This window comes from Eptesicus fuscus, chromosome 9 (assembly GCF_027574615.1).
Source record: "Eptesicus fuscus isolate TK198812 chromosome 9, DD_ASM_mEF_20220401, whole genome shotgun sequence".
Lineage (NCBI taxonomy): Eukaryota > Metazoa > Chordata > Mammalia > Chiroptera > Vespertilionidae > Eptesicus > Eptesicus fuscus.
This window is the reverse complement of record NC_072481.1, coordinates 9,586,891-9,609,598: the sequence shown is the minus strand read 5'-3', so window position 1 is coordinate 9,609,598 and position 22,708 is coordinate 9,586,891. Positions and strand designations below refer to the sequence as shown.

Sequence of the window (22,708 nt, the reverse complement as noted above, 5' to 3'; positions counted from 1 at the left end):
GGGGCTCCTCATCTCCAGCCCCACCCCCAGCATAGAGGGACAGGCAGGGCTGGCAGCGCTAGGCTGGGTCTAAGGCACTATCTTCCACCACTTGTAGGCAAAGGGCACGCGGCGGATGTTGGCGCAGGCGCAGAAGTCTCCGACCTCAGTCATGTAGCAGGCAAAGTCTTTGATGAAGGTGCATTTGAAGCCCAGGGGCTCCAGCAACTGGCAGATCCTCTCTTCCAGGCAGCAGATGCCCTTGATCTGGGGCCCAAAAGGCTTGGGGATCCCCAGGTTCTTGCCCATCACAATCAGCTGCAGCTGTCAGAGAGAGGATGGGCAAGGCCTGGGCGGGCTGGCGCCATGGAAGAAGGTGCCACTGGGTTCAATGCAAGGGAACACCCGGCTGCCGTGGGCTGACGAGACCAGCAATAGCAAGCACATACCCGGCCCTTCTCCAGGCCTGCGTGCATGCAGACATCGCCAGTCAATCTTGGCAGGTCCAGCTCACTTCTGCCTGAGCCTCCAATGGCCCCACCCCTGTATGATTCTAAGTAGCAAAACCAAAACCCTGCTTGGCCAAAGTCTGGCTTTGCCAACATCCCTGGGTCCCGTCCCTAATCTGGCCTTCAGTCCTGTCCACATCACAATCTTGCCTCCCTCTACTGGAATGTCCATTTGTTGCATCTCAGCTCTAGCATCTTCCCCTTAGAGCCGTGGTCGGCAAACTCATTAGTCAACAGAGCCAAATATCAATATATTTGTCCAAATCACCCCGACCTGCTCTAGACCCTTGCGAGGCAAGGCAAGTACAATGATTGACATTTCTTTTGAGAGCCAAATTTTTTAAACTTAAACTATATAGGTAGGTACATTATTATTAACTTAATTAGGGTACTCCTAAGCTGGCCTTGGCTAAAAACTCAAGGGGCCAAAGAGCCGCATGTGGCTCGCGAGCCGCAGTTTGCCGACCACTGCCTTAGAGCAACTCCCCCGGCCCGCACCTACTCCCAAGGCCTATGATGGCTCCTGTGTCATGCCCAGGGGGCCACATGGATCTTGTCACATTAACAGGTCCCTGTGTGTCCCTGAGCCCCAGAGAGAGGCCTGCACGTGCTGAAAGAATTAATGAGCCCAGACATCTCAGGAAGCATGCCAAGCGCCCACGTGGTGGGTGGCTGTTGTGTGAGAAAGGCCCGGTATAGGCCAGAGGTGGCCTAGGCTTGGCCCCGCAGGGGACTCATGTACACGCTAACCCCAACTTCAACTCCCAGTCTACATAGGAGCAGTGCTCCTGGGAGTCACAGGCTATGTTGGCAGGAAGACCCTGTCCCGGGAGCTTGCCCGCACCCCCAACCACGTCTCAGCCAGCAGCTGCCTGGCCCCTTCGAGTCTGGTGATAGCACAGCATCCTGGGAAGGTGGCTGCATAGTGACTACCCTAAGGCTGGGGTTGAGCCCAGAGCCAAGCCCATGGTCACTCACTGTTTAGCAAGTCACCCAGCCAGCCTGGGCCCCACTCACTGCTCCCATGGGGGACGGAGGGGGGTGGGTCCTCCCTCCACCTTCTCTCAGCACCATGTATGTCAGGGGACCAGGCAGTTGGCTGAACAGCCCCCACCCCCACCCCCACCCAGGGGGCAGGCAGCCCACCCCGGGCCTCACCAGGTTGGGGAAGTAGGGCCTGGCGTAGCGTTTCTCGGTCTGCTCCGTGGAGGGCACGTTGCTCAGCTGCTCCAAGCAGAAGAGCTGCGGGATGTCAATGATGTCCCTCTCCAGCAGGCCCAGCTCCCGCTTCAGGACGGCTCGGTTCAGGTTAATGCACTTCTGCGGGCGGGCGGGCCGGGTGGGGAGTGAGCTCACCGAGTGGAGGGAGTGGCCTGGAGTGGCTCCCACCTTTCCATCACTCGCTGCCTGCCTGCCGTGTGGGGGCATCAAGGCCCGATCTTGGAGGCCAGGATCTCGCCAGTCAGCCCCGCGGCAGTGAGTCGTCCTGATTCTGTGGCACGGTCCCCTTTGGCCCTCAGGCCTGGCCAGGGCAGGGGACCTGGGCAAGGGCAGGAAGCTGAGGGGCCTTAGGAAGGACGGGAGCAGTGGTCCCCACCAGGGGCGCTCCCTGCCCAACACCTGAGCATCTCCCTGGTCTGACACAGGGCTCGTGACCACCATACCCAGGACACTGTCAAGGGCTGTTCTGACCTCATACCCGGCCGGTACCCACCCTGCTGTGCCAGGAGGCCTTCCCTTCCTTTTTGGCAAAGGTCACCAGTGCACTGTGGCTCTGAACACGCCTTTGCCAGGAGCCATACAGTCCCAGTGGGCAAAGCAGTTTTGTGCTGACCATGTGACCCCGGGCAACTCTGCCCTTCTTCCAGAAGCTAGGTAATCTCTCCTGGGGACACCCCCCTGCCCCATGCTTCTCACAGCCCACGGTCCTCATTTTCAGAGATCTGAGGTGCTGGGTGATTCTGAACAGCGAGCCGAGGGGCCTGAGCATTGAGAAGGTCCTGGTCCGTCCCTAAGCCTCTGGTACTCAGCCTCTTAGGGAAGTGCTGAGCTACAGCACCGTTTTTTGGTCAGACACGGAGTAACAGTGGGTGAAGCATGAACTTGGCAGTCCCGTGGGTTCAAACCCAGTACCCAGCTCATCGGCCTAGGCCCATGACCTTACACTGAGCCTGTCACAAACAAGATGGGTTTGACTTCGCAGGGCGATTTCGAGGATTACAGAAACGTGTCTTGCATGATGCTTGGGCTATAGTAGTTGCTCAGTTAGGAGCCTGTCTAGATTCGCCAGTGCCTCCCCCACTTTCTGGAGGAGGTCCCTCCCTCACATCCTTGGCTCCCGGCTCCTACCTCCACGTAGTCGTTCTGCTTCCTCAGGGTGTCATCATCCAGAAGTTGATTGATGGTAGTGACCTCCCTCCCTGGAGGAAGGAGAAGGCGGGCGGGCCTGTAGGCCAGGGAGCAGGCAACGCTGTGCAGGGCTGGGGAGACTCCAGCCCTGGGCATGGCCGAGAAGGTGCATTCCTGGGCCAGTGACTAGTGTGGGTGGCCTGGCTAGTCTCCAGGGACCCACCTGGGTCAAAGGTCACACCTGGGTCCATGAAAACCCAGGCAGGACTTTTACTGCCACCAGCCACTCTGTCCGTGGTAGGATGGGGAGGCAGCCTAAAACAGGTCAGCAGGTGACTTCAGCCCCACACACCTCGTGCCTGGGCACCTCCGTGCCTTCTGTGACCTGTACAACCGGGCTACCTTCTACCTGGGACCTTGACCCTTGACCAAGTTAGTCTGTTGCCTCATCTTCAGGAACTTCAGTTGGGGTACCAGAGTTGAGCATGGGGTGGGTGATATGTGGCTCATGCTCTGCAAGTGTCACCTTCTAGGATGGCGAGATTCTTGGGCCCCTCCCCAAAGTTGAGGAGGTGGAGAGCGGGGCCGAAATTCTGAATTTCTAACAAGCACCCAGGGGGCCCTCAGACCTTACGTGGCACCGCAAGGGTCTCGAGCAGTGGTCGGCAAACTGCGGCTCGCGAGCCACATGCGGCTCTTTGGCCCCTTGAGTTTTTAGCCAAGGCCAGCTTAGGAGTACCCTAATTAAGTTAATAACAATGTACCTACCTATATAGTTTAAGTTTAAAGATTTGGCTCTCAAAATAAATTTCCATCGTTGTACTGTTGATATTTGGCTCTGTTGACTAATGAGTTTGCCGACCACTGGTCTAGAGCAGCGGTCGCCAACCTTTCGGACTGCGTGGGCCACCAGTGGTCGGACCACCGGATGGCAACCGCTGGTCTAGAGAACTCCCAGCACCCCACCCCGGACCCTCACAGGTTTAGAACAGGCCTGCCGCGGCCCAGCCACACCATCCCTGCTGGGCTGCTTACGTCTTCCTTAGGGTTGGCCAGGAGACCCCTGAAGTCCCAGTGCCCAGGTACTTAACCTAACATTCCCCGAATAGTTCCAGAGACTACACAGTCAGCATCTGATCCATCTCCTCCCACCCCCATCCCACCCTGAGCCAGCCGCCTGCTGACCGAGTCCCCTCCACATGCATCCTAGCAGCCTCAGCCATCCCAGAACTTCCGGATCTGGCTGTGCCGTCCCTGTACCACCCGCCAGAATAGCCCTGCCCTGGAGTAGGATGCTCCAACACAGCCCACGCGATGCTTTCAAGCTTCCTGGGGACTTCTCTGCCAGGAAAGACAAAGTAAAGTGACTGAGCCGAAAGGACGGACGTCTGGGGGAGAAGGGCCAGCCTCCACGCCATGGCCGGGGGTCGCCTCACCGTTAGAGAGGAGCTGGTCCTCCCGCACTTCCTCAAACAGGGCCATGTCTCCGTAGCCCTCCTTCTGTTTCTCCTGGAAGAGCTGGTAGCAGGAGTGGGGGCTGGCCAGGAGCAGCCGGAAGCCCTGAGAGACAGAGAGACAGAACGAGGGTCAGATGCTAGCGTCCCCTCCAAAAGTTTCCATGGGTCTCCAAAAGACCCTCCCCCCCCCGCCCCGTGCAGTCCCCAGCACAGACCTTGTCGCTCTCACCCTTGACCTGTGTGGGGATGAAGCACATGAACTCGTCCGCGTGGCCGACCATCAGCCAGTCTGTGTAGAGCTCCACCGGGGCCTGGACTTGCTGGGCGTAGAGGAAGTCCCGGAGGTGCTGTCTCATGTCCCGGCGCTCCTTGCTAAGAGGAGGAGGAAGGCACAGCCTCTGAGCCCCCATGGCCCGCGTGGGCCGCCAATGCTCGCCGCCGAGCGCCAGGCTACCTTCAGGCGAACGGCTGTTCTCACCCTGGGGCCGGAGCGACTGGCCCGTAGGGGAAGGGGTGGTGATTAAGAATCCCTCACTCTGGCCCAACTCGGGACGGAGCCAAGAGAGTCTAGGGGTCCTCAAACTTTTTAAACAGGGGGCCAGTTCACTGTCCCTCAGACCGTTGGAGGGGAGTCGGAGAGTGCGGTGCACATTCCACACATGCGCACTACGGGCCCGGGATGAGTCGGCTGCTAAGCTGAGAGAAGGTGGAGGGAGGACCCATTCGTTTCTCTTCCTACCGGGCGGCAAAAACACCCGGCGGGCCGGATAAATGTCCTCGGCGGGTGGCATGTGGCCCGCGGGCCATAGTTTGAGGATCCCTGGTCTAGAATAAAGACTAGACCCTGGGACGCAGTGTTTCCTGGCTTTAGAGGAGTGGCCACCCGGAAGTCTAGCTTGGAGGACGGCCACCTGGAGGCCCATCTTGTGGCGGGGCATCCTGTGGGGTCAGTAGGCCAGCCGAGCTCAGCAGGCTGCAATTTGAACCCGGGACCCCCACTCAAAGAATGAGTCCTTTGTCTGCTTTTCCTCCTTTTAGTCTCCGATGTGATTGGCAGACTCAAAATCCTCACGAGAGAGGAGAAGGAACGGGCCTGGGCAGGTGACCCGAGTCACGTGGGGGTCAGAGCCAGGTGAGCAACCAGGGTCCCTTCCTCTAGTTTGAAGGCTTCTAGCCACCACCTGACCTCTTCCCTCACCTGGGGTAAAAGCTGCCGCCAATGAGGATCCTGCCTAGAGGATAATCTCTCCCTTTGGCCTTGACGGGTGGGGACACCATCAGGTTCCCAATGGAATCCATAGTGATCACCTTACCGTCCTCGGTGAGCTGGGTCACGTAGCCAATCCCTGGGCTCTGGAAGGAGACCCAGCCGGGGCAGGGGTGTTAGCAGGGGTGGGCTTTAAGCCGCAGTCTTACCCCTAATCCAGTCTCCCGGGTAGACCCCCACACCCCCTGCCCCCAGAGGCCACCTGGGCCCTCTCCCCTGGCACCCCATCGTTTCTGGGCAGGCAGCAGGCCCGAGAGGTTGGACCAAGTTTAGATCAGCCAAACCGAGCCCCACACCAGTGAGTATTTCATGGGGAAATCTTCGAGGTTGGAGACCCGGGGGGTGTCCAAGACCAAGGAGATCGTCTTGTGGGGCGCCTGGGTGTAGCAGAAGGCCATCTCGTCCTGGAGGGACAGGAAAACAAGTGTGATAGCTTCTCGCCCATCAGCTGCTTTCCGGCCTGAGACCGGCTCGCCTGGCACAGTGCTCCCTGTACCGGGCCATCTCGGGGGGCGGGGGGCAATTAAGAACCCCTTCTTCCTGCCAACTCCTGCTCAGCCCTCAAAACTCAGCTCAGGCCCGGCTGGATGGCTCAGTGGTTGAGCCTTGCCCTCTGAACCAGGAGGTCCTGGGTTTGATTCTGGTCAAGGCACATGCCAGCTCGATCCCCAGTGTGAAGAGGCAGCTGATCAATGATTCTCTCTCATTGATGTTTCTATCTCTTCCTCTCTGAAATCAATAAAAATATATTGGGGGAAAAAAACTCAGCTCAGCAAGAGCCCCTGCTTGGGGTTTTTCCTGACCCATTCTTGCATCCATCAAGTTTAAGATGGGAGTCACCTAGTCTCACCGTCTGCACCCAATCTAGGAACAAGCCTCGGCTTTATTTCTAAAATCCATTCAGCGTGGACGCATCCCCGAGGCCATATGGGGAAGCCACCGTGACCTCTCCCCGAAGCTTCTCTTCCATTCTGGCCCCTCCCCAAGACCTGCTCTCTTTCTCAGCTGGAGGGCTCTTTTCACACTTGACCAGAACATTCACATCCTGATGCGTGCCCTCCAATGTCATCCCACCTTGCTCTGGATTCGTTTCTCTTCCTACCCTCGGCTGAAGAGGTCCCTGACGTACGACCCAGCACTTACCTGCCTGTGACCTCTGCACTCTGACCTGGCCCGCCCAGCCCCTTTTCATAGCGCGGCCCACATTACGACCTGCAGGCAGCTGTCCTCTGCTCAGAGGGCTCTTGCTTCTAACCTTCCCCCCAACCCAATCTGCATGGCCAGCTCCGGGTTTCCCGAGTTTGAAGGTTTTCCTGACCACCTAGTTTGGTCTAGTAACTCATGATACCTCATTTCTTGCATTTACCGCACTTGAGTTCAGTGTCTTTGCTAGAGCCGGGGCAGGGTGGGCCCTTCTAGTTTCTCTCTCACACTTAGAACGGTGCCCAGCACGCGACAATCCCTCAGCTATTTGTGGAGGATGGAGCAGCAGGGCACGCCCTGCTCTCAGATCGGCTGGACCCCGGAGCAATGAGCCAGCTCTGCCGACCTGTAGCTGAGGGCACTGGACCCTTCAGCTGCCGAGGGTGTTCCGTGGTCCTGACCACGTGCACTCTGAAAGAGGAGGAAGGCAGACTCTAAGCTCCGTGCTTTCGGGCTACGACGTGGGCAAGTCACGTCACCTGAGCCTCCCTCCACTGAAGCCCTAAGAACAAAGGCGCCTCCAGTTAGGCTGAGCTTCGCTGGGAAGGTTGACCGGAAGCCTGAGATGCCCGTTGTGTGAGCTCCAGTCCAATCTCCCCGGCCCTTCCCCCACCGACAGGTCTCCTCAGGTGGGGCGTTACCTGGAGCCACCTGCCCAGGCGGTTGGGGTCCTCGTAGACAGACGCCACCTGGCTGTTACTCCTCTCGCTGAGCTCGGTCACCGTGCTCACAAAGCCATGCACCTGCAGCTCTCTGCGGGGGGAGAGAAGCAGGCGCTGGGAAGGCCTTGGGGCTACCCCGGGGGCATCGCCTTGCTGTCCCAGGGAAGGGGCACCTCCTTGCGGTCAGGAGAGATTATGTCCCTGCCCGAGAGATATGCAGAGTGTCCCCCAACCTTAGGGACACAGGCTGGTAGCTCAGAGCACGTCTTGCCCAGCATCACAGGGCCCAGCTCATGGCGGGGTCTGGTCCAGAACTGTTAGCATCTGTTCCCGCTCTGGTGGCCTAGGCTCTGTCCTTATCCTGCAGACACATCCACGGTACCTTCCGCCCTGTCCCAGGCAGCTGGGGAGCCGCCCCAGGCCCTCCTGCCCGAGTCTACCCAGAGGGCTGACTCCTTCGCCCCAGGGGGCTGCATTTCCTGAGAAGTCAAGAAGTGAAGTGTCCCCTCGAGATGGCCAATGAGGTTGTCATGTTTGTACGGGGAGCAGGGGGTGGGCCTGAAATCCTAGGATCTTCGCACAGTCCTCCGGTCCACAATGTACGTTGGTTCCTTGTTGGAGGTAAACCATGACGTTTGAGATTGAGAAGATTACCCATTTTATAAACAGATCCTCACGAGTTGAATGCCAGCAAGGTCACACTATCACTATCGGGAAGTATCAACACTGGGATTCTAGCCTGGTTCTACATATAAAACTAGCATTCCCATTCTGTGTTGTTGTTCCATAAATAACATCAGGGTCTACAAGGCTGCAGGGAGCTTATCAGCCTGACGAGGTCTAGGGCGGCCTTGAGGATGTGTGCTGGGTAAGGACGGGTAGCCCCAGTGTCACAGCCATCTGTGGCTAAGCTGGATCAAGCCGTGCCTGAATACCACCACTATGGGGCTCCCAGAAGACCAGGGTTTCAGCAGATGCCTCCTGTGAGTGAACAACATGTCTTTTTTGTTTTCTTTGGTTAATCCTCACGTGAGGATTTTTTTTCCATTGCTTTTTTAGAGAAAAGTGAAAGGGAGAGAGGTAGGGAGGGAAGGAAGGAGGGAGAGAGAGAGAGAGAGAGACAGAGAGAGAGACAGAAACATTGATGTGAGAGAGGCACACTGATTGGTTGGTGACCTGGTTCTACATCTGGGGCCAGGAATAGAACCCATGACACTCTAACCACTGAGCTCACTGGCCAGGGCTGAACAATGTGTCTTCAGGTACAAACGACAAAGGTGGGAGAGCTGGAGTCTGTGCATGTGTTATCAGCAACACTCCTGAGCTCCTGTCTTTTCTGTTCTCCTTCTGAAACCTGCCGCTCCTCCGAGGACCCTGCTCCCCAGCAGCCCCCTCGAAGAGCTATTTTCCCTTTACGCCCCGCGGGCCTGGCGGAGGCAGTGGGCCTCCTTGCCGCGTGTTGCTGCCGCCATGCCTTCGTGGCCTCTTTGGGTCCTTGACTTGACAGGTCTCATTACGACCCTACCTCAGCCTTCTAGCCCGAGACCTTGATCTAATGTCCAGTCCCATCCACGCCATCTTCCCGGCTCGCCCCGTCCAGTCGCTGGGCCAGAGGCTTGACCTCCTGGGGACCTCTGGCCCTGGACTGCTCTCATTCCCATCCCTCTGTCCCTTCACCTTCCTTCCTCCCCGCTCTGAGTCTAGGACGTGCCACAATTATACCCTTGCCCACCGCCCGCCTCGGCTGATTTGCCTGGCAAACCTCCAACCCTGGGAGACCTGGTTCTGTATTCCTGCTTCCCCACAACGGGAGCCCCCGAAACCAGCCCAGTCACCATGAGTGCTTCTCCAGGTGTGAACCTGGAAAGGCCCGCAGCACTGGCGGACTGGAAACCATTGTACTTGGGGTCTGTTCCAGCCCCAAGGCCATGCCCTGATGCACAGGGGCCGCGCGGCCCTGCTGGCCTTGACCCTGTCCTCCTCCTCCGTCTGTCCTCCGTCCTCCTGTCGCCTGCCTTCTTCCGGCCCTGCAGGCCTCCTCGCTGTCCCCAGAACACACCCTCGTCCTTGCCATTCCTTCCTCTTACCTTGCGGTAGGGCACTTAGTGCTCCCTGAAGTCACACCGTTTCCTTGTCAGCCTTCCCTAACACCTGGGAGGCTCCGTCCCACGCGCTGTCAGTGCTCAGACCCGCATTGAGGACCATCTCGGGGACCAGGCAGCTCAAGGGGAAGGACTTCCCTTTCCCGGGGAGAAGTCTAGTCCTCTAGGCAACCGCCCGCAGACGATGAAAGGGGGCGCTGGGGAGGAAGCGGCCTGGCACAGGCAGCCCGAGGGGCTCTCACCTGCACAGGTAGATCTCTAGAGGCATCTGGGTGCTCGGGATGAAGATGCAAGGAGCCACCCTGAACACGACCGTGTCCTTGTACGCCAGGGTCTCTGGAATTGGCTGCAATGGAAGACACGGTCCCATTGGTGACCGGGATCCACACCTCCCTCCCCCGGCCTCCAGCTGCTCAGTGCAGCCACCTGCAGGCGCTCACCTGCGCTCTCTCCTCCAAAGAGGCCAGCTCCACCCACCACGCCTTCTCCCCTCTCCTCCCAGCGGAGACTGCCCCTCCCCACACAGTCCCTGCTGCAAAGGGGGTGGCCTCCTCGGGGACTGACCGCGTTTTCAGACTTTTCCACCAGGCAGACCGAGTAGGAAATCAGGCCGGAGAAGTTGGCAGACGGGAACTCCGTGGCTTCCACGTAGAAGGTCTCCTTCAGGGGGCCCTCCAGGGGGGCGAAGTTGTAGGTGTGCCAGCCAGGCCCCAGCACCAAGTCGAAGGCGCCCGAGTTGTCGGCTAGGAGGGAGAGGATGGACCGACCAGCTGTCACCTCACCTGCTGGCCCAGGCTCCCGGCTCCTCCCTCATAGCTCCCTGCTGCTGCCGCTGGCCGTGCAGAAGCTGGGCCAGCTGCGCATGCCCCTGGGGCCTCCTGCTTCTAGTCTTCCAGAGGCTTCTCCGCTGGCCTTGAGGGGTCAGACTGTACAAGGAGAGCCTCCCACCAGGACCCCCACAGCTCGCCAGCCCAGAGGCACAGCCCTTTCGATTCACTGCAGGGGTTCCAGTGTGACTGGTGCACGGTGGGTTCCCAGCTCCACAGACTGGATCATGGCTGGCCACCTCTAGAGTTCTGGCCGCAGACCCAGCACCTTCAACCACTCCAGGGCCCTGGGCTCCCAGAGCTGCTCCACCCCAAGATGCTTCGCTATGTAGTTGGGGGGCGAGGGGTCCCAAGTTCACCTGCTACAAGCCCCTTACCAGCCCTCTCAGTTGGTCTGCACTTGACCGTCTCTCTGACCTCGTTGCTGGTTTTAATTGCTGGTTTTAAAACAAAGCTAAGCTTTCATTGTGGACTTACTATGTGCCAGGAACTGTGGGGAAGGCTCGCTGGATCATTGGCCTCCTCACCCCCAAGAGAGACAGGTGCTATGATTATCATACCCATTATCTGGATAAGGAGGGAGAAGAAGTGGCGAGAAGCCTTACGACCCAGGCACGACAGGGTCATCTTACCTGGAAGGCCCTTCCGGCCCTCGCCTCACAAGCTGGCCCTGCTCCCACGCTGGACACAAGCTGGTCCGTTATATTTTTATTTTTAAAAATATATATTTTTAAATTGATTTCAGAGAGGAAAGGAGAGAGGGAGAGATTGAAACATCAATGATGAGAGAGAAATCACTGATCAGCTGCCTCCTGCACGCCCCCCTACTGGGGATCAAACCTGCAACCTGGGCATGTGCCCTTGACCGGAATCGAACCCAGGACCTTTCAGTCCGCAGGCTGACGCTCTATCCACTGAGCCAAACCAGCTGGGGCAGGCTGGTCCATTATAAACCACAAGTTCAACAAAGGCCTGGCTGAAGCTAAACATGGCTCCGCTTTCTAGGACAGGGGCAGGCCACCTGCCTGCCAGGTTGATAAGGGCTGAAGGTGGCAATGTGTGACGTGGTGCCCGAGATGGACATGCTAGCATCGCTGCACCCGGCTTCCTGGCCTCTGCATTCTGGAAACCTAGTCTAGTGGGGTCCTGGTTCAGAAATGTCAGCAATGGAGCCCGTTCTTCTGGCGGGAGAAACGGGGAGAAGCCATTCCCTATCTGCATAGGCAATCACTATCGTTCCAGCTATTGTGCAGGTCGCCCCCTCCAGATGCGAAAATCCTGCAGGACAGGCACCCACACTGGGGAAGGAGGCCCTGAGGGTGCAAGGCCTCACCTACTGGTGTAGACAGAGCTCGGTGGCTGTGGCAGCCAGACAATCCTAGGCATACAGGTCTGGCCCCATGGCGGGGACAGCAGGGGGGTGGGCGGAGGAGTTGTAGCCACAGCTCACCTGGAGGTGAGAGAGGAGGCAGAGCTGGTGCAGAGCGCTCACCTTGGGGCCGGTAGACTCTGCCCTTCTTGGCCTCTTCCTCGGAGGTGTAGAGAACCAGCCGGTAGTTCTTTAACACGCAGCTGGGCCCCTGAACGCTCAGCTCCATCTGGGACAGAGTCTTTATTTCTGGGCAAGAGACAAGGCCAAGGTTCGGGGCGTCTGGAGGCCAGCACTCCGGGGACGGGGGCTTGTGTATTGGAGCGCCGGGGACCTCTGACCCCTGTGCTGGCCCAGGCTGCCCAGGCCTGCATTACGTTTCGCTCCCTGAGAGGTCATAGGAAGCTTGCGATCTGTGGGCCCACTTTGAGGGAGGGTGGCATTGACCCCACAGGGCAGTCCACAAGCACCTAGAACAAGGCCCGGCGTGGCCAGTTCAGCGAGGGGTTCCCTCCAGCCTTGGTGTGAACCAGGACCATCCGTTCTACAGCGAAGACCTGGAACCCAGGTCCCAACCCCACCTCAGGACCAGACCAAGACTGCTTTTGCCCGAGACCGTCAGCGCTCCTGCCCCGGACTCAGAGGGTTTTTAGAAGAGTCTCACATGTCCCTTGGTGCCTTCCTTTAGTCTTCTCGTCCACCTTGCAAGGCAATGGTGTCATGCCCATTTTACAGATGGCAAAACAAGGCCAGGGACGTCAACATGCTCAAGTGCATAGCCAGGAAGTAACTGTTGTAGGACACCCGATCCCCTGCTCTCCCTGTGGGGCCGTGGGGCCTCGCCCTTCCTACTTACAAGCTCCAAGCGATTGGTCAGAGACTTGACTGGCCCGATCGGGGACATGGGCCTGGAGTCTGGTGTGCCGAGGGGCGGGGCTGTGAAGCCGGGGCAAGGCGGAGCCCCAGGAGGGAAGGTGGCGGCGTCCCAGCCAGGGCCAGTCCTTCCTTACCCTCGGACAAAAACACCTTGGTCTTGTCTACGTCCTGGACCTTGCCATCCGGGGTGCAGTTCACGAGCAGGATGGCTCCCCAACCACTGGGGCCCCAGATCCAGTTTTTCTGCAAAGACGACAGGAACGTGGGGTTCAGGAAGATGCCGGGTACTAATAAACCTCCTTCCTCCCCAGCGGGGACAGAGCCAAGGTTTTCTTCAGGGGGCTGGGACCTCTAGGTCAGCATCTGCCAGCTCTAGTGTCTTCCAGCCTGAGGTACGTGGAGCAGGAGGGAACGCTGTCTGGGGAAGGGCCACCAGCTTTCTGCCGAGGGCCCGGGGAAGTGGGGACCGAGAACCAGTGGAGGAGACGCGGCCCATCTGACGGGGGCAGCGACCCCACCACCCGGCGTGGATGTCAACCCAGGTTTGCCAGGCGTTCTCCTTTTTGGAAAAGCTAGAAACGGACGTCATCAGCTCCGATCTATGCTGCAGCACTTTCACGGACGTGAGGAAGGCCACATGGGAAGGCTGTTGCAGGATCTGCCTCCGGGGCCCCGGTCTGCACCCCCCCCCCCGCCCCGCCCCCTGCCACCCGCTGCCTCACCTTAGCCCATTTGTCACTCGGCATCTCCACTTGCCCTCTGCGGTAGATGTCCACGTCCAGGGAGACCTCTGCAACAGGAGGGATGGGTCAGCCCCTGGACCGCTGGGCGGAGCCTCGAGGCCGTGGCTAATCCCCCGGGGCTGCCCAAGGCCGGCAGCAGGGCCTCCAGCCTTTCAGGCGCGCTCGGCTTAGCAGAGGAAGTTCCTCCCAGACAGCCGGCTTCGTGTGAAGAAGCCTGGAGAGGCCCTGTCTCCGTGTCTCCCCCAGCCTCTTGGGAGCTCAAAACAAGTCCACTGCGGTCACGATGCCACTGCGCGCCTGGTGGCCGCTCCCCAGGGGACCCCTACCCGGAAGGCTCGCCTCCCCAGCCTTCTGGAAGGTTCTGGAGCTCTAAGACATAGGAATGGCTCAATAGCCGGCCACCACAAGCCCCTTTAGAGCCGACGGACCAGGCTCCGCCCAGGCGTCACCCTTCCTACCATCTACGTGTCCCTTTCTCCCCTCCCCACCACACAAGTGACCACCGTACGGCTTTTCCAGTCGCAGCTTTTGGCATCCGACATGCTGTTTCTCAACCGGGATGTCAGCGCCGCGGAAACGGGCCTCGGCGGCCACTGTGCACCTTGCACCCGGCAGATGCTTAGGCCCCGATGCCGGCCACGGAGCAGGGACCTTTCTAGTCCCAGGGGAACAGCTGCATGCAAGACGGGCCCTTTCTCCTCCTCCAAGTGTAAAGGCGTGCGCACACACAAGCGGCAGGGGGAGGAGACATAGCAAAGCACATACATGTCCGATGGCAAAAGCGCCATGGGGAGGAGGAAGGCAATGGAGCGGGTTGTCCGTTTTCAACGATCAGAGGAATCTTCCAAGCGGAAATGCGACCAGAGACCCGAAGGAGGCCAGAAAGCGATCCGTGTTAACATCGGGAGGAAAAGCAAATCAAACAGGAAGTGCACGGTGGCAAGTTCAAGGGTCAAAGACACCCACGTGCCCAGGGCAGAGTGAGCAAGAGGAAGAGAAATAGGGCACAGGTTAGAGGTCCTGTGGGTTCTGTGGGTAACGGTAATGGGCCGGGGGTGGGGAGGAGGGGGAGGGAGACATTGGCTTTCATCCAAGGCCGTGGAAGCAGTGGGAGGCTCGGATCCCGGGAGACAGTAGCTGATATCCTGCCACAGGTGAGCTGCTTGGGGGGCTGAGCTAAAACTGGACATGTCGAAGGGCAGGGACGGAGCAGGGAACCCCACTGGGGGCCTGCGCAGGGACACAGGCAAGAGTGGATTCCAGCTAAACTTAAGGTTTAGCCCAAGATTTGCAGATCAACACAGGCCACAAGGAGAATGAGGGTGGCACCAAGGTGCTTGGTCAGATTGGCTCGAAGGATCGACTACCATCTACAGTGATGAGGAAGGGAATTAAAAATAGGTGCTTGGGGTAGAGAGATCTGTCCAGTTTGGGATCGATCACATTTACGGTGTTGGTTAGACACTCAAGACGTTGTGTTGGGTCAGCAGATAGCCAAGCCAAGTTTATGGGAGACGCCCGACTGGAGTTTGGGGAGTCATCTGACTGTAGAGCCACGTGATGAGCTGCCCAAGCCCCAAGGTACTGCAGGGCTCCAGGAGGGATCCAGCAAAGCATCGGAGAAGGACCAGCCAGCTAGTAGTGGGGAAACTGAGGGCAGGGTCCCTGGAGTGTTTCAAAGGGAACATCCAGAGATAACAGGTTGTATTCAACATTGACGGAGGGCAAGGGAGAGGAAGATCGAGTCTGCCACTGGCCTCAGTGGAGAAGTTGTTAGGATCCTCTATAGGGGGAGAGGGGGAGAGGGGGAGAAGGAGAGAAAGGAGAGAAAGGAGAGAAAGGAGAGAAAGGAGAGAAAGGAGAGAAAGGAGAGAAAGGAGAGAAAGGAGAGAAAGGAGAGAAAGGAGAGAAAGGAGAGAAAGGAGAGAAAGGAGAGAAAGGAGAGAAAGGAGAGAAAGGAGAGAAAGGAGAGAAAGGAGAGAAAGGAGAGAAAGGAGAGAAAGGAGAGAAAGGAGAGAAAGGAGAGAAAGGAGAGAAAGGAGAGAAAGGAGAGAAAGGAGAGAAAGGAGAGAAAGGAGAGAAAGGAGAGAAAGGAGAGAGGGGGAGGAGAGAAAGGAGAGAGAGAAAAAAGGGGGGGTTCTACATTGAACAGGTTCGGGAGGGAGAAGTTGAGGATGCAGAGATGGCTCCAAAGGAGCAGAGAGGTGGGGAGTGAATTTGAAGATATATAGAGGGTGTCCCCCCAAATATATATACACTTTACTAGCTGATAGCTCAATTTTGAAAATGAAATGTATTTTTAATAAACATTGCCTTTATAATTACTCAAAGTATATACATATATATTTTTTTTTGGGGGGGGGGACACCCTACAGAATCAGATTTAAGAGAATAAGTGGTACAGCTTATCTTTAAGAGAATAGCCATTATAGCTTGTGCTGGACCGATCCAGAAGAGGGGAGAGGTAGTGGCAGCCTACACCAGGAAGAATTAGGAAGGAATGTTCTTAGGTATGAGCAGCGGGGAAAGGGTCTGGTGTGATCCAGTTAACTTTGAACCAGACACTTCATCCATTGTCCCAGAGGCGGTGCATGTTGGCACCAGTCACGGGAACACCTGGACAGACCGCGTCCGTCCTGAGACGTAGGTCACAGTGAGGGAGGCGGAGAGAAGTGGCTGAGCTCTGAGGAGGGAGTGCACGTGCGCATGTCGTGCGAACCCTTCGAGGGCCCGTGGAAGGCCTCTCGTTCCCGCGACAGCCCCTTCCCTGGCTTCCGCCACGCCCACCCCTCCTCTCCAGGGGTGGGAACCCCACTCACCGAGGCCAGTGAGGAAGAGCTCAGCGGTGGCCACGGGGACCTTCTCGTCGGGCAGATAGTACGCCACCGAAACCTGTGGAGACAGCATCCGGAACCCACGGGAGATTGAAGGCAGGAGCAGGGCCTGGGCCACGCCCCCCAGCCCAGCCCCTTGACCTCGGTCTCACATCTGACGTCTGGCTGTGAGCCGGGACAGGCCTACTATGTTGGAACTCAGTAGGTGAAGAGCAACCGGTTCAACATGCTGTGACCACTCCCAGGACTCCCACGCCCAGGCCTCCTCACCACCCCTCCAGGTGGGCTCCACGCCCAGGGCAGAGGGACCAAGGGACTTGCCCTTGACATTCACCCAGGAAGGGGTCACACAGGACTGAAGATCCAGGCCACTGGCTCTGGAGGTCACGCTTTAAACGACATCCTCCTCCTCACTATACCTCCCTCCGGGGGTTCACCTGTCACCCCATGAGGCGGGCAGTGGGGCCTCCTGTAGGTTAAGCCACTCACTCAAAAGGACATGGGATACCTGGGACGGAGACTGGAGTTGGAACTCAAGTCTTTCCTGCGTCCCAAGCCGGCTCTGCCTACCTTTCAGCCACTGGCCTTGACCACAAGGCCTTCATCACGAACCTGAGAACCAGACATTAGCTCAGGCCACACCTACATGCCTGTGACCTCCTTAGCAGAAGCTCGTGTCCGCCACGGTCAAGCATCTCACTCCAGACGCCATTCCTGACCAGGCTGGAGGCCGAGCCCTGGGCAGAGAATGCTTCCCAGGTCACCTGGGCTCAGCGGGGACACATCACAGCCTCTGCTCTCACCTGGGAGACTCGAATGCTGTCTACGTGTACCACCTGCCCCCAGGGAATCGCCTGCCCAGGGCACAGTGTCACATGGGTATGAACCACCCACCGGCCACTCCAGCAGCTCTGCTGGTAGGCAGCCCGAGCCTTGATCGTGCCTCACGTGACTCTCACCCTCAGCATCTCAGTGGCGTCACCTGGAGAGCGGTGAGCTACCCCGAGGTTGGCTTAATTGGTGGGGCTGTGGCTCAGGTGTTGAGTGTTAGCGTCCCTGGCGCTTCTAATGACTCTGCAGAGGGACCTGCTCCCTCCAGAAACCACCACCAGAGCCTCACCCAGATGAACCTCACGGCCTGTCCTACCAGGTGGACCCCAACCCACCTGCCACAGGTGCTCCGTGAGAGAGACACTTGCCCAGGAGAGAGGGCACAGACTTGGCTCGAATCCAGGATCAGGCCCCCCCACCCCACCCCCTGCCGCCTGCTCTAGTTATGCCATTTAAATTCAGATAGGCCACTCTGTGCCTCAGTTTCCTCGACTGTAAAATGGGGCAACGATGCCTAACACAGGGCATTGCATTCGCACTTAGTTTTCATTAGAACCTCCGCCTCCAGAGGACCAGCCTCAGCCAAAAGCGCATTGGCGCTCTGCTGCCGACACCTTTTAAGGCAGGTTTTTCAAAGCCGCCGGTTTGGAAGCCGGCCCAGCGTCGTGGTCAGAAGCACGCACGGAAGCAGGCACGTCTGAGCTTGAATCCCGGTTCTGCTGGTTTCCGGCTTAGGCAGGGCACGTCCTCTCAGTGCCTCGGCCTCTTTATCTGTACGATGGGGTCGTGGGGTGCCCAGCTCACAGGTTTGTTGTGAGACTTAAAGGAGATCAGGCATGCAAAACACTTGGCACCCAACTTTCCACAGACTCGGGAAACGCCAGCTGTCAGCAGGGAGACCCCGGTGGTATTAGCTGCCCCCTCCCCCGACCCCTGCCTCGCTCCCCGGCCTACCTTGTCCTCCCCGATGTCAGGGCTCGGGGCCGTCATCTTCACCAGCACGTCCATAAATTCACACGGAAGCAACTGGATGGTGGCCCCCTCCTTGTCGGTTGTCAACGGGACGATTTTGGGGATGTTCACCAAGACCCTCGGGGAGCCGTTGATGGTGAAGAACGTGCACTTGGGCGGGGCACACCTGGTTTGCCCAAGAGACAGACTTTAGGGCCCAACAGCCCCACCTTCTCAGCCTGGACCCCAGCCCCTCTCCCCTTAGAGGGCTGAGGCACCCTAATTTACGCTCGGCAGCGGGTGGGTGGGGGTCCTAGAACAACTTCAGCCTTCCTCTAAGGACCCCCGAGTCCTCTCTCCCACAAGCTCCTGCTCAGACCCCACCCTCTCACCAATGCCCTGGAAATGACCAAAGCGACGTCTTCTTTATAAACCCCAACTCCCAGGGAGGAAGGAGCCACAAGGGACCCCTGTAGCAGAGAAGACGTGGCCTGGGACTCGGAGGGTCGGACTATGACCCCGGGGAAGACCTGGCCTCTTCCCCCGTGAGGTTCCAGTTTACAAGGGAGCTTGAGAGCCAGCCCCTCCCCCATCTCAGAGGAAAGGGACAGAGGGAAGGGGCACCCGCTTCTAAGGCGCCACAGCCCACAAGGGGCAGATATAGGATCTGGGTCAGCACCCTGCGGCATCTGGGCTTAGCCCTTAGGGACCCAAACTCGACCCTATGAGCTAAGGCAGGAGGACGAGGGAAGATACAGAGGCAGGAGAAAACCCCAACCTCCACATAACCCAGGGGCAGACCCAGGGGGGAGCCAGGCACCAGCCTCCCTGCCCAGACCCACCCCCAGCAGCCTGGCAGAGCCCCAGCTCCTCACCCAGTGAGATCCAAGGTGATCTCCTCGCCCACCACACAAACCGCACGGGCAGGCTTGTCCAGGGACAGGTGGACGATGCTCCGGGAGGACATGGCACGGCCCTGTACGCTCAGCGCCCTCACCAACACAACAACCGCAGCTGACCCCAGGCGCGCCGCTGCCCTCCCCTCTTATAGGCTGGGGCCTCTCCAGGCCGCCCCTGTTAAGGAGGCGTCAGCAGCTGCCCAGGTGGGACTGCTGTTCTCCATTGAGGCTGCAGAGGAGCAGGTGGGGCCAGAGCCACGCATCACAACTTATTGGGCAGCTTGTGCCTGCAGACACGAGGCCCGCGTGGGGCCGGCTGCTCAGGTCTCCGGCCTTCAGCTGGGAGCAGGAGGGACTCCGGGTGGGACTGGCCAACCTGGCCCCAGCGCTGGGGGACCGACTCAGCGGGAAGCTGTCGGGAGCAAGTATCTGCAGGGGTGCTGGGGCGCTGGTCGGGGTGGCCGCGAGTGGTAGCCGCGCCAGGCTCTGGGGCCTCAGCTCTAGGGGTGTGTTTCCTGGAAATCGACGAGGTGAGGCCTGCAAAGCGCTGGGTCAGTGGTTCTGGACGCTCTAGTGCAGGCGTCCTCAAACTACGGCCTGCGGGCCACGTGCGGGTGTTTTTGCCGTTTTGTTTTTTTACTTCAAAATAAGATATGTGCAGTGTGCATAGGAATTTGTTCATAGTTTTTTTAAAAACTATAGTCCGGCCCTCCAACGGTCTGAGGGACAGTGAACTGGCCCCCTGTTTAAAAAGTTTGAGGACCCCTGCTCTAGTGGTTGCAAAAAATGCCCAGGGAGGCTGGTTCAAGTCGTCGCCGATCCGGGACCTGGCAGGTCTGGGGTGTGGCCCGGGGGGCCATGTCCCACCCCAGGCCATGAGGGGGCGCTCCTTGTCCCCTCGGGGTCGCCAGGGCCCTGCAGGGCCGGGCAAGTGTTGGGAGGATGAACAGAGGAGCCCGTGTGGAACCGCGTTCACCAGCTGCGCCTCATCTCCGCTGAGCCCACTGAGCAGAGCAGCGGGCACTCCTGCTCCAGCCCCGGGCGCACCAGCTCACTTCAAACCGTGTTCATTCACGCGTGCATGAGGGCTGTGGCGACTCTTGAAAAGTTCCATGTTCACCTGGTTCCAAGTTCAAAAGGGGCCGCTACCAAGTCTCCCTCCTCCGGTCTCTCACCCGCTCAGTTCCCTTCCTCGGGGGCAGAGCCTGTGGCATCCGTTTCTTCTCTGTCTTCCCAGATAAATGTGTGTGTGACCCTTGAGAGCCAGTCCCTCCCCCATCTCAGAGGAAGGGGGCAGAGGGAAGGGGCACCCTTCTGCCAGGCTGCTGGGGGTGGGTCTGGGCAGGGAGGCTGATGCCTGGCTCCCCCCCCCCCGCCCCCCGGGTCTGCCCCTGGGTTATGTGGAGGTTGGGGGTTTTCTCCTGTCTCTGTATCTTCCCTCGTCCTCCTGCCTTAGCTCAAGGGGCCGAGTTTGGGTCCCTAACTGCAAACATGTGTGTATATCCTCCCTTCTTATCTTACATAAATGGCAGGCTATGCTACACAGTATTCCTTACCTGGCTTTGTTCGCTTCACAGTCCAGTTCACACAGCAGGTCTTCATATCAGTGTGTAAAAATCCTCCTCCTTTTTAATGGCTGTATAGTATTCCCAGGTGTGGCTCCTGAGAGCCCCCTCCCCACCCCAAACCTCCTGCGAGTCAGTCTTCCTCTCAGAATCAGGGATAAGACAGTCGCCAAACAATCTCCGTTCAAAAGTCCAGACCCACGCAAAAGTAAACCTCCCAACTTGGGTTTACGAAGGGAAGTCTTTCCCATTAGGGTTTAGTGGAGGAATAGGCGTGGGGCTGTGGAAAGGGGGCACTGGCTTCCCTCTGTCCTTTCTGCCTGCCCAGCTGGCCGGGGCTGGTTCCTGACCTGCAGCAGATTGAATACTAGGCCCCAAAGCTACCAGGTCCCAATCCCTGGAACCTGCGGGTCTCATCTGGCAAGAGCCTTTGCAGGTGTGACTGAACCTGCAGGTGTGACCGAGTCTTTGCGATGGGGACCTTATCCTGAATCACCTGGGTGGGCCCTGAATGCCATCGCAAGTCTCCTTAGGAGAGAGGAACCCCCTCAGAGGAGACTGGACGCCCTCAGAGGAGAACGCGCCGTGACCACACAGGCAGAGATTGGAGGGATGCGGCCACCAGCCAAGGCCAGCTGGCAGCCACCAGAGGGAGGAAGAGCCGAGGAACCTACTCCCCTGGAGCCCTCGGAGGGGACCGGCCCTGCTGACGCCTCCATTTCAGACCGGTGAGGCAGAATTCGGACCTCTGGCCTCCAGAACCACGAGAGAATGAATCTCTGTTGTTCTCAGCCACCCAGTTTGTGGTCATTTGTTACCGCAGCTGCAGGAAGCTAACTGTGGCCCCTGGGGGAGGGCGAGGGCAGCAGGCAAGTGCGTGCTGAGGCACCGGCACAGGATGGCCCGTGCTCTGTGGGGTGGAAGGACTTACACCTGGTGCTTTCTCCACCCGGCTTCCCTGGCTCCTTGACAGATGCCCGCCCCCTCCCATGAATGGCTGGGGTGCTCACTGCATTGATCTGGGTGCGAGGGCTGCTTTGGCCACCAGCTCCTCTCTCTGTTCTTTGCGGCCTCGGGAGGCCGTCGGCTCCTGGCAGCCCTATCAGTCAGGTTTGGGGATGGCCTCACACCAACATCCTCTTTACAGGCACTTTTTTTTTGCTTCGTTAAGAAACGCTGACGCATTGTGCCCAGCACTGTGGGCGGTGAGCAGCTGCCTCTCTCCAGCGAGGCACGAGGCATGAGGCACGAGGCACGAGGCACGAGGCACGAGGCACGAGGCACGAGGCACGAGGCACGAGGCACGAGGCAGGAGGCAGGAGGCAGGAGGCACGAGGCACGAGGCACGAGGCACGAGGCAGGAGGCAGGAGGCAGGAGGCAGGAGGCACGAGGCACGAGGCACGAGGCACGAGGCACGAGGCACGAGGCACGAGGCAGGAGGCACGAGGCAGGAGGCAGGAGGCAGGAGGCAGGAGGCAGGAGGCAGGAGGCACGAGGCAGGAGGCAGGAGGCAGGAGGCAGGAGGCACGAGGCAGGAGGCAGGAGGCAGGAGGCAGGAGGCAGGAGGCACGAGGCAGGAGGCACGAGGCACGAGGCACGAGGCAGGAGGCACGAGGCAGGAGGCACGAGGCAGGAGGCACGTTTCCCCAGGTGTATGGTCCCTTTCTCCCTAGCGCGAGGGCAGAGGCTCCGCCCGCCCATCTTATCTACCCGTGTTCTCCACGAGCCACGGGACAGCGGTACCTCTGGGTGTCTGACCACCCAGCTCTATGAGCCAATACCTGGCCTCAATATTAAAGATCTCAGGTTATCATGTTTTATTTCCTAATAGAGTCCTGATGCATGAAATTTGTGCAAGAGAAGGTCTTTCTTCACTCTGGCCGCCGGCAGGCACCTGGGAACTGGGCTTCCCTTGCAGCCCCAGCTTCATCCGGAAGATCGTCTGGAAGGACGTCTGGTCTAATTAGCATGCTACGCTTTTATTATTTTTATTATTGCGGAATCTATGTCCCCATGTCAGGGCCATAGAAGAAAATATGCAAAAAGGACGCAGAAAAGCGACTAATGAATCCATTCCACAATAACCCACGGCTCCTACTATGCACCACCCCCCGCTAGGTGGTCCGTGGCGAAGCAGCAGCAAGAACCCCTGCTTCACGGGGCTTTCAAGCCGGCGGACTGAAACGATCGAGGGAGGACAAGGCGGATTCGCTAACCGCTGGGCACACTGACACACAGCCAACCCCGTAGGTCCCCTCTGGGCTCTTGCATCACCCCTCGGCTG

General features: G+C 58.7%; 1 protein-coding gene across 1 annotated transcript; it reads right to left on the bottom strand.

The window, feature by feature from the left end:
• Positions 1-69: 69 nt before the first annotated feature.
• PADI6 (peptidyl arginine deiminase 6) lies at positions 70-18,941 on the bottom strand. The gene is made up of 16 exons (XM_054721193.1): positions 18,835-18,941; positions 17,963-18,146; positions 16,163-16,235; positions 13,323-13,390; positions 12,735-12,843; positions 11,848-11,973; positions 10,093-10,271; positions 9,771-9,874; positions 7,406-7,517; positions 5,858-5,965; positions 5,493-5,647; positions 4,510-4,666; positions 4,274-4,397; positions 2,838-2,908; positions 1,647-1,808; positions 70-303 (listed from the first exon to the last, which is right to left on the bottom strand). The coding sequence occupies exons 1-16, from the start codon at positions 18,924-18,926 to the stop codon at positions 70-72; spliced, it is 2,058 nt and encodes a 685-aa protein (XP_054577168.1). The 5' UTR covers positions 18,927-18,941.
• Between the last annotated feature and the right edge of the window lie 3,767 nt (positions 18,942-22,708).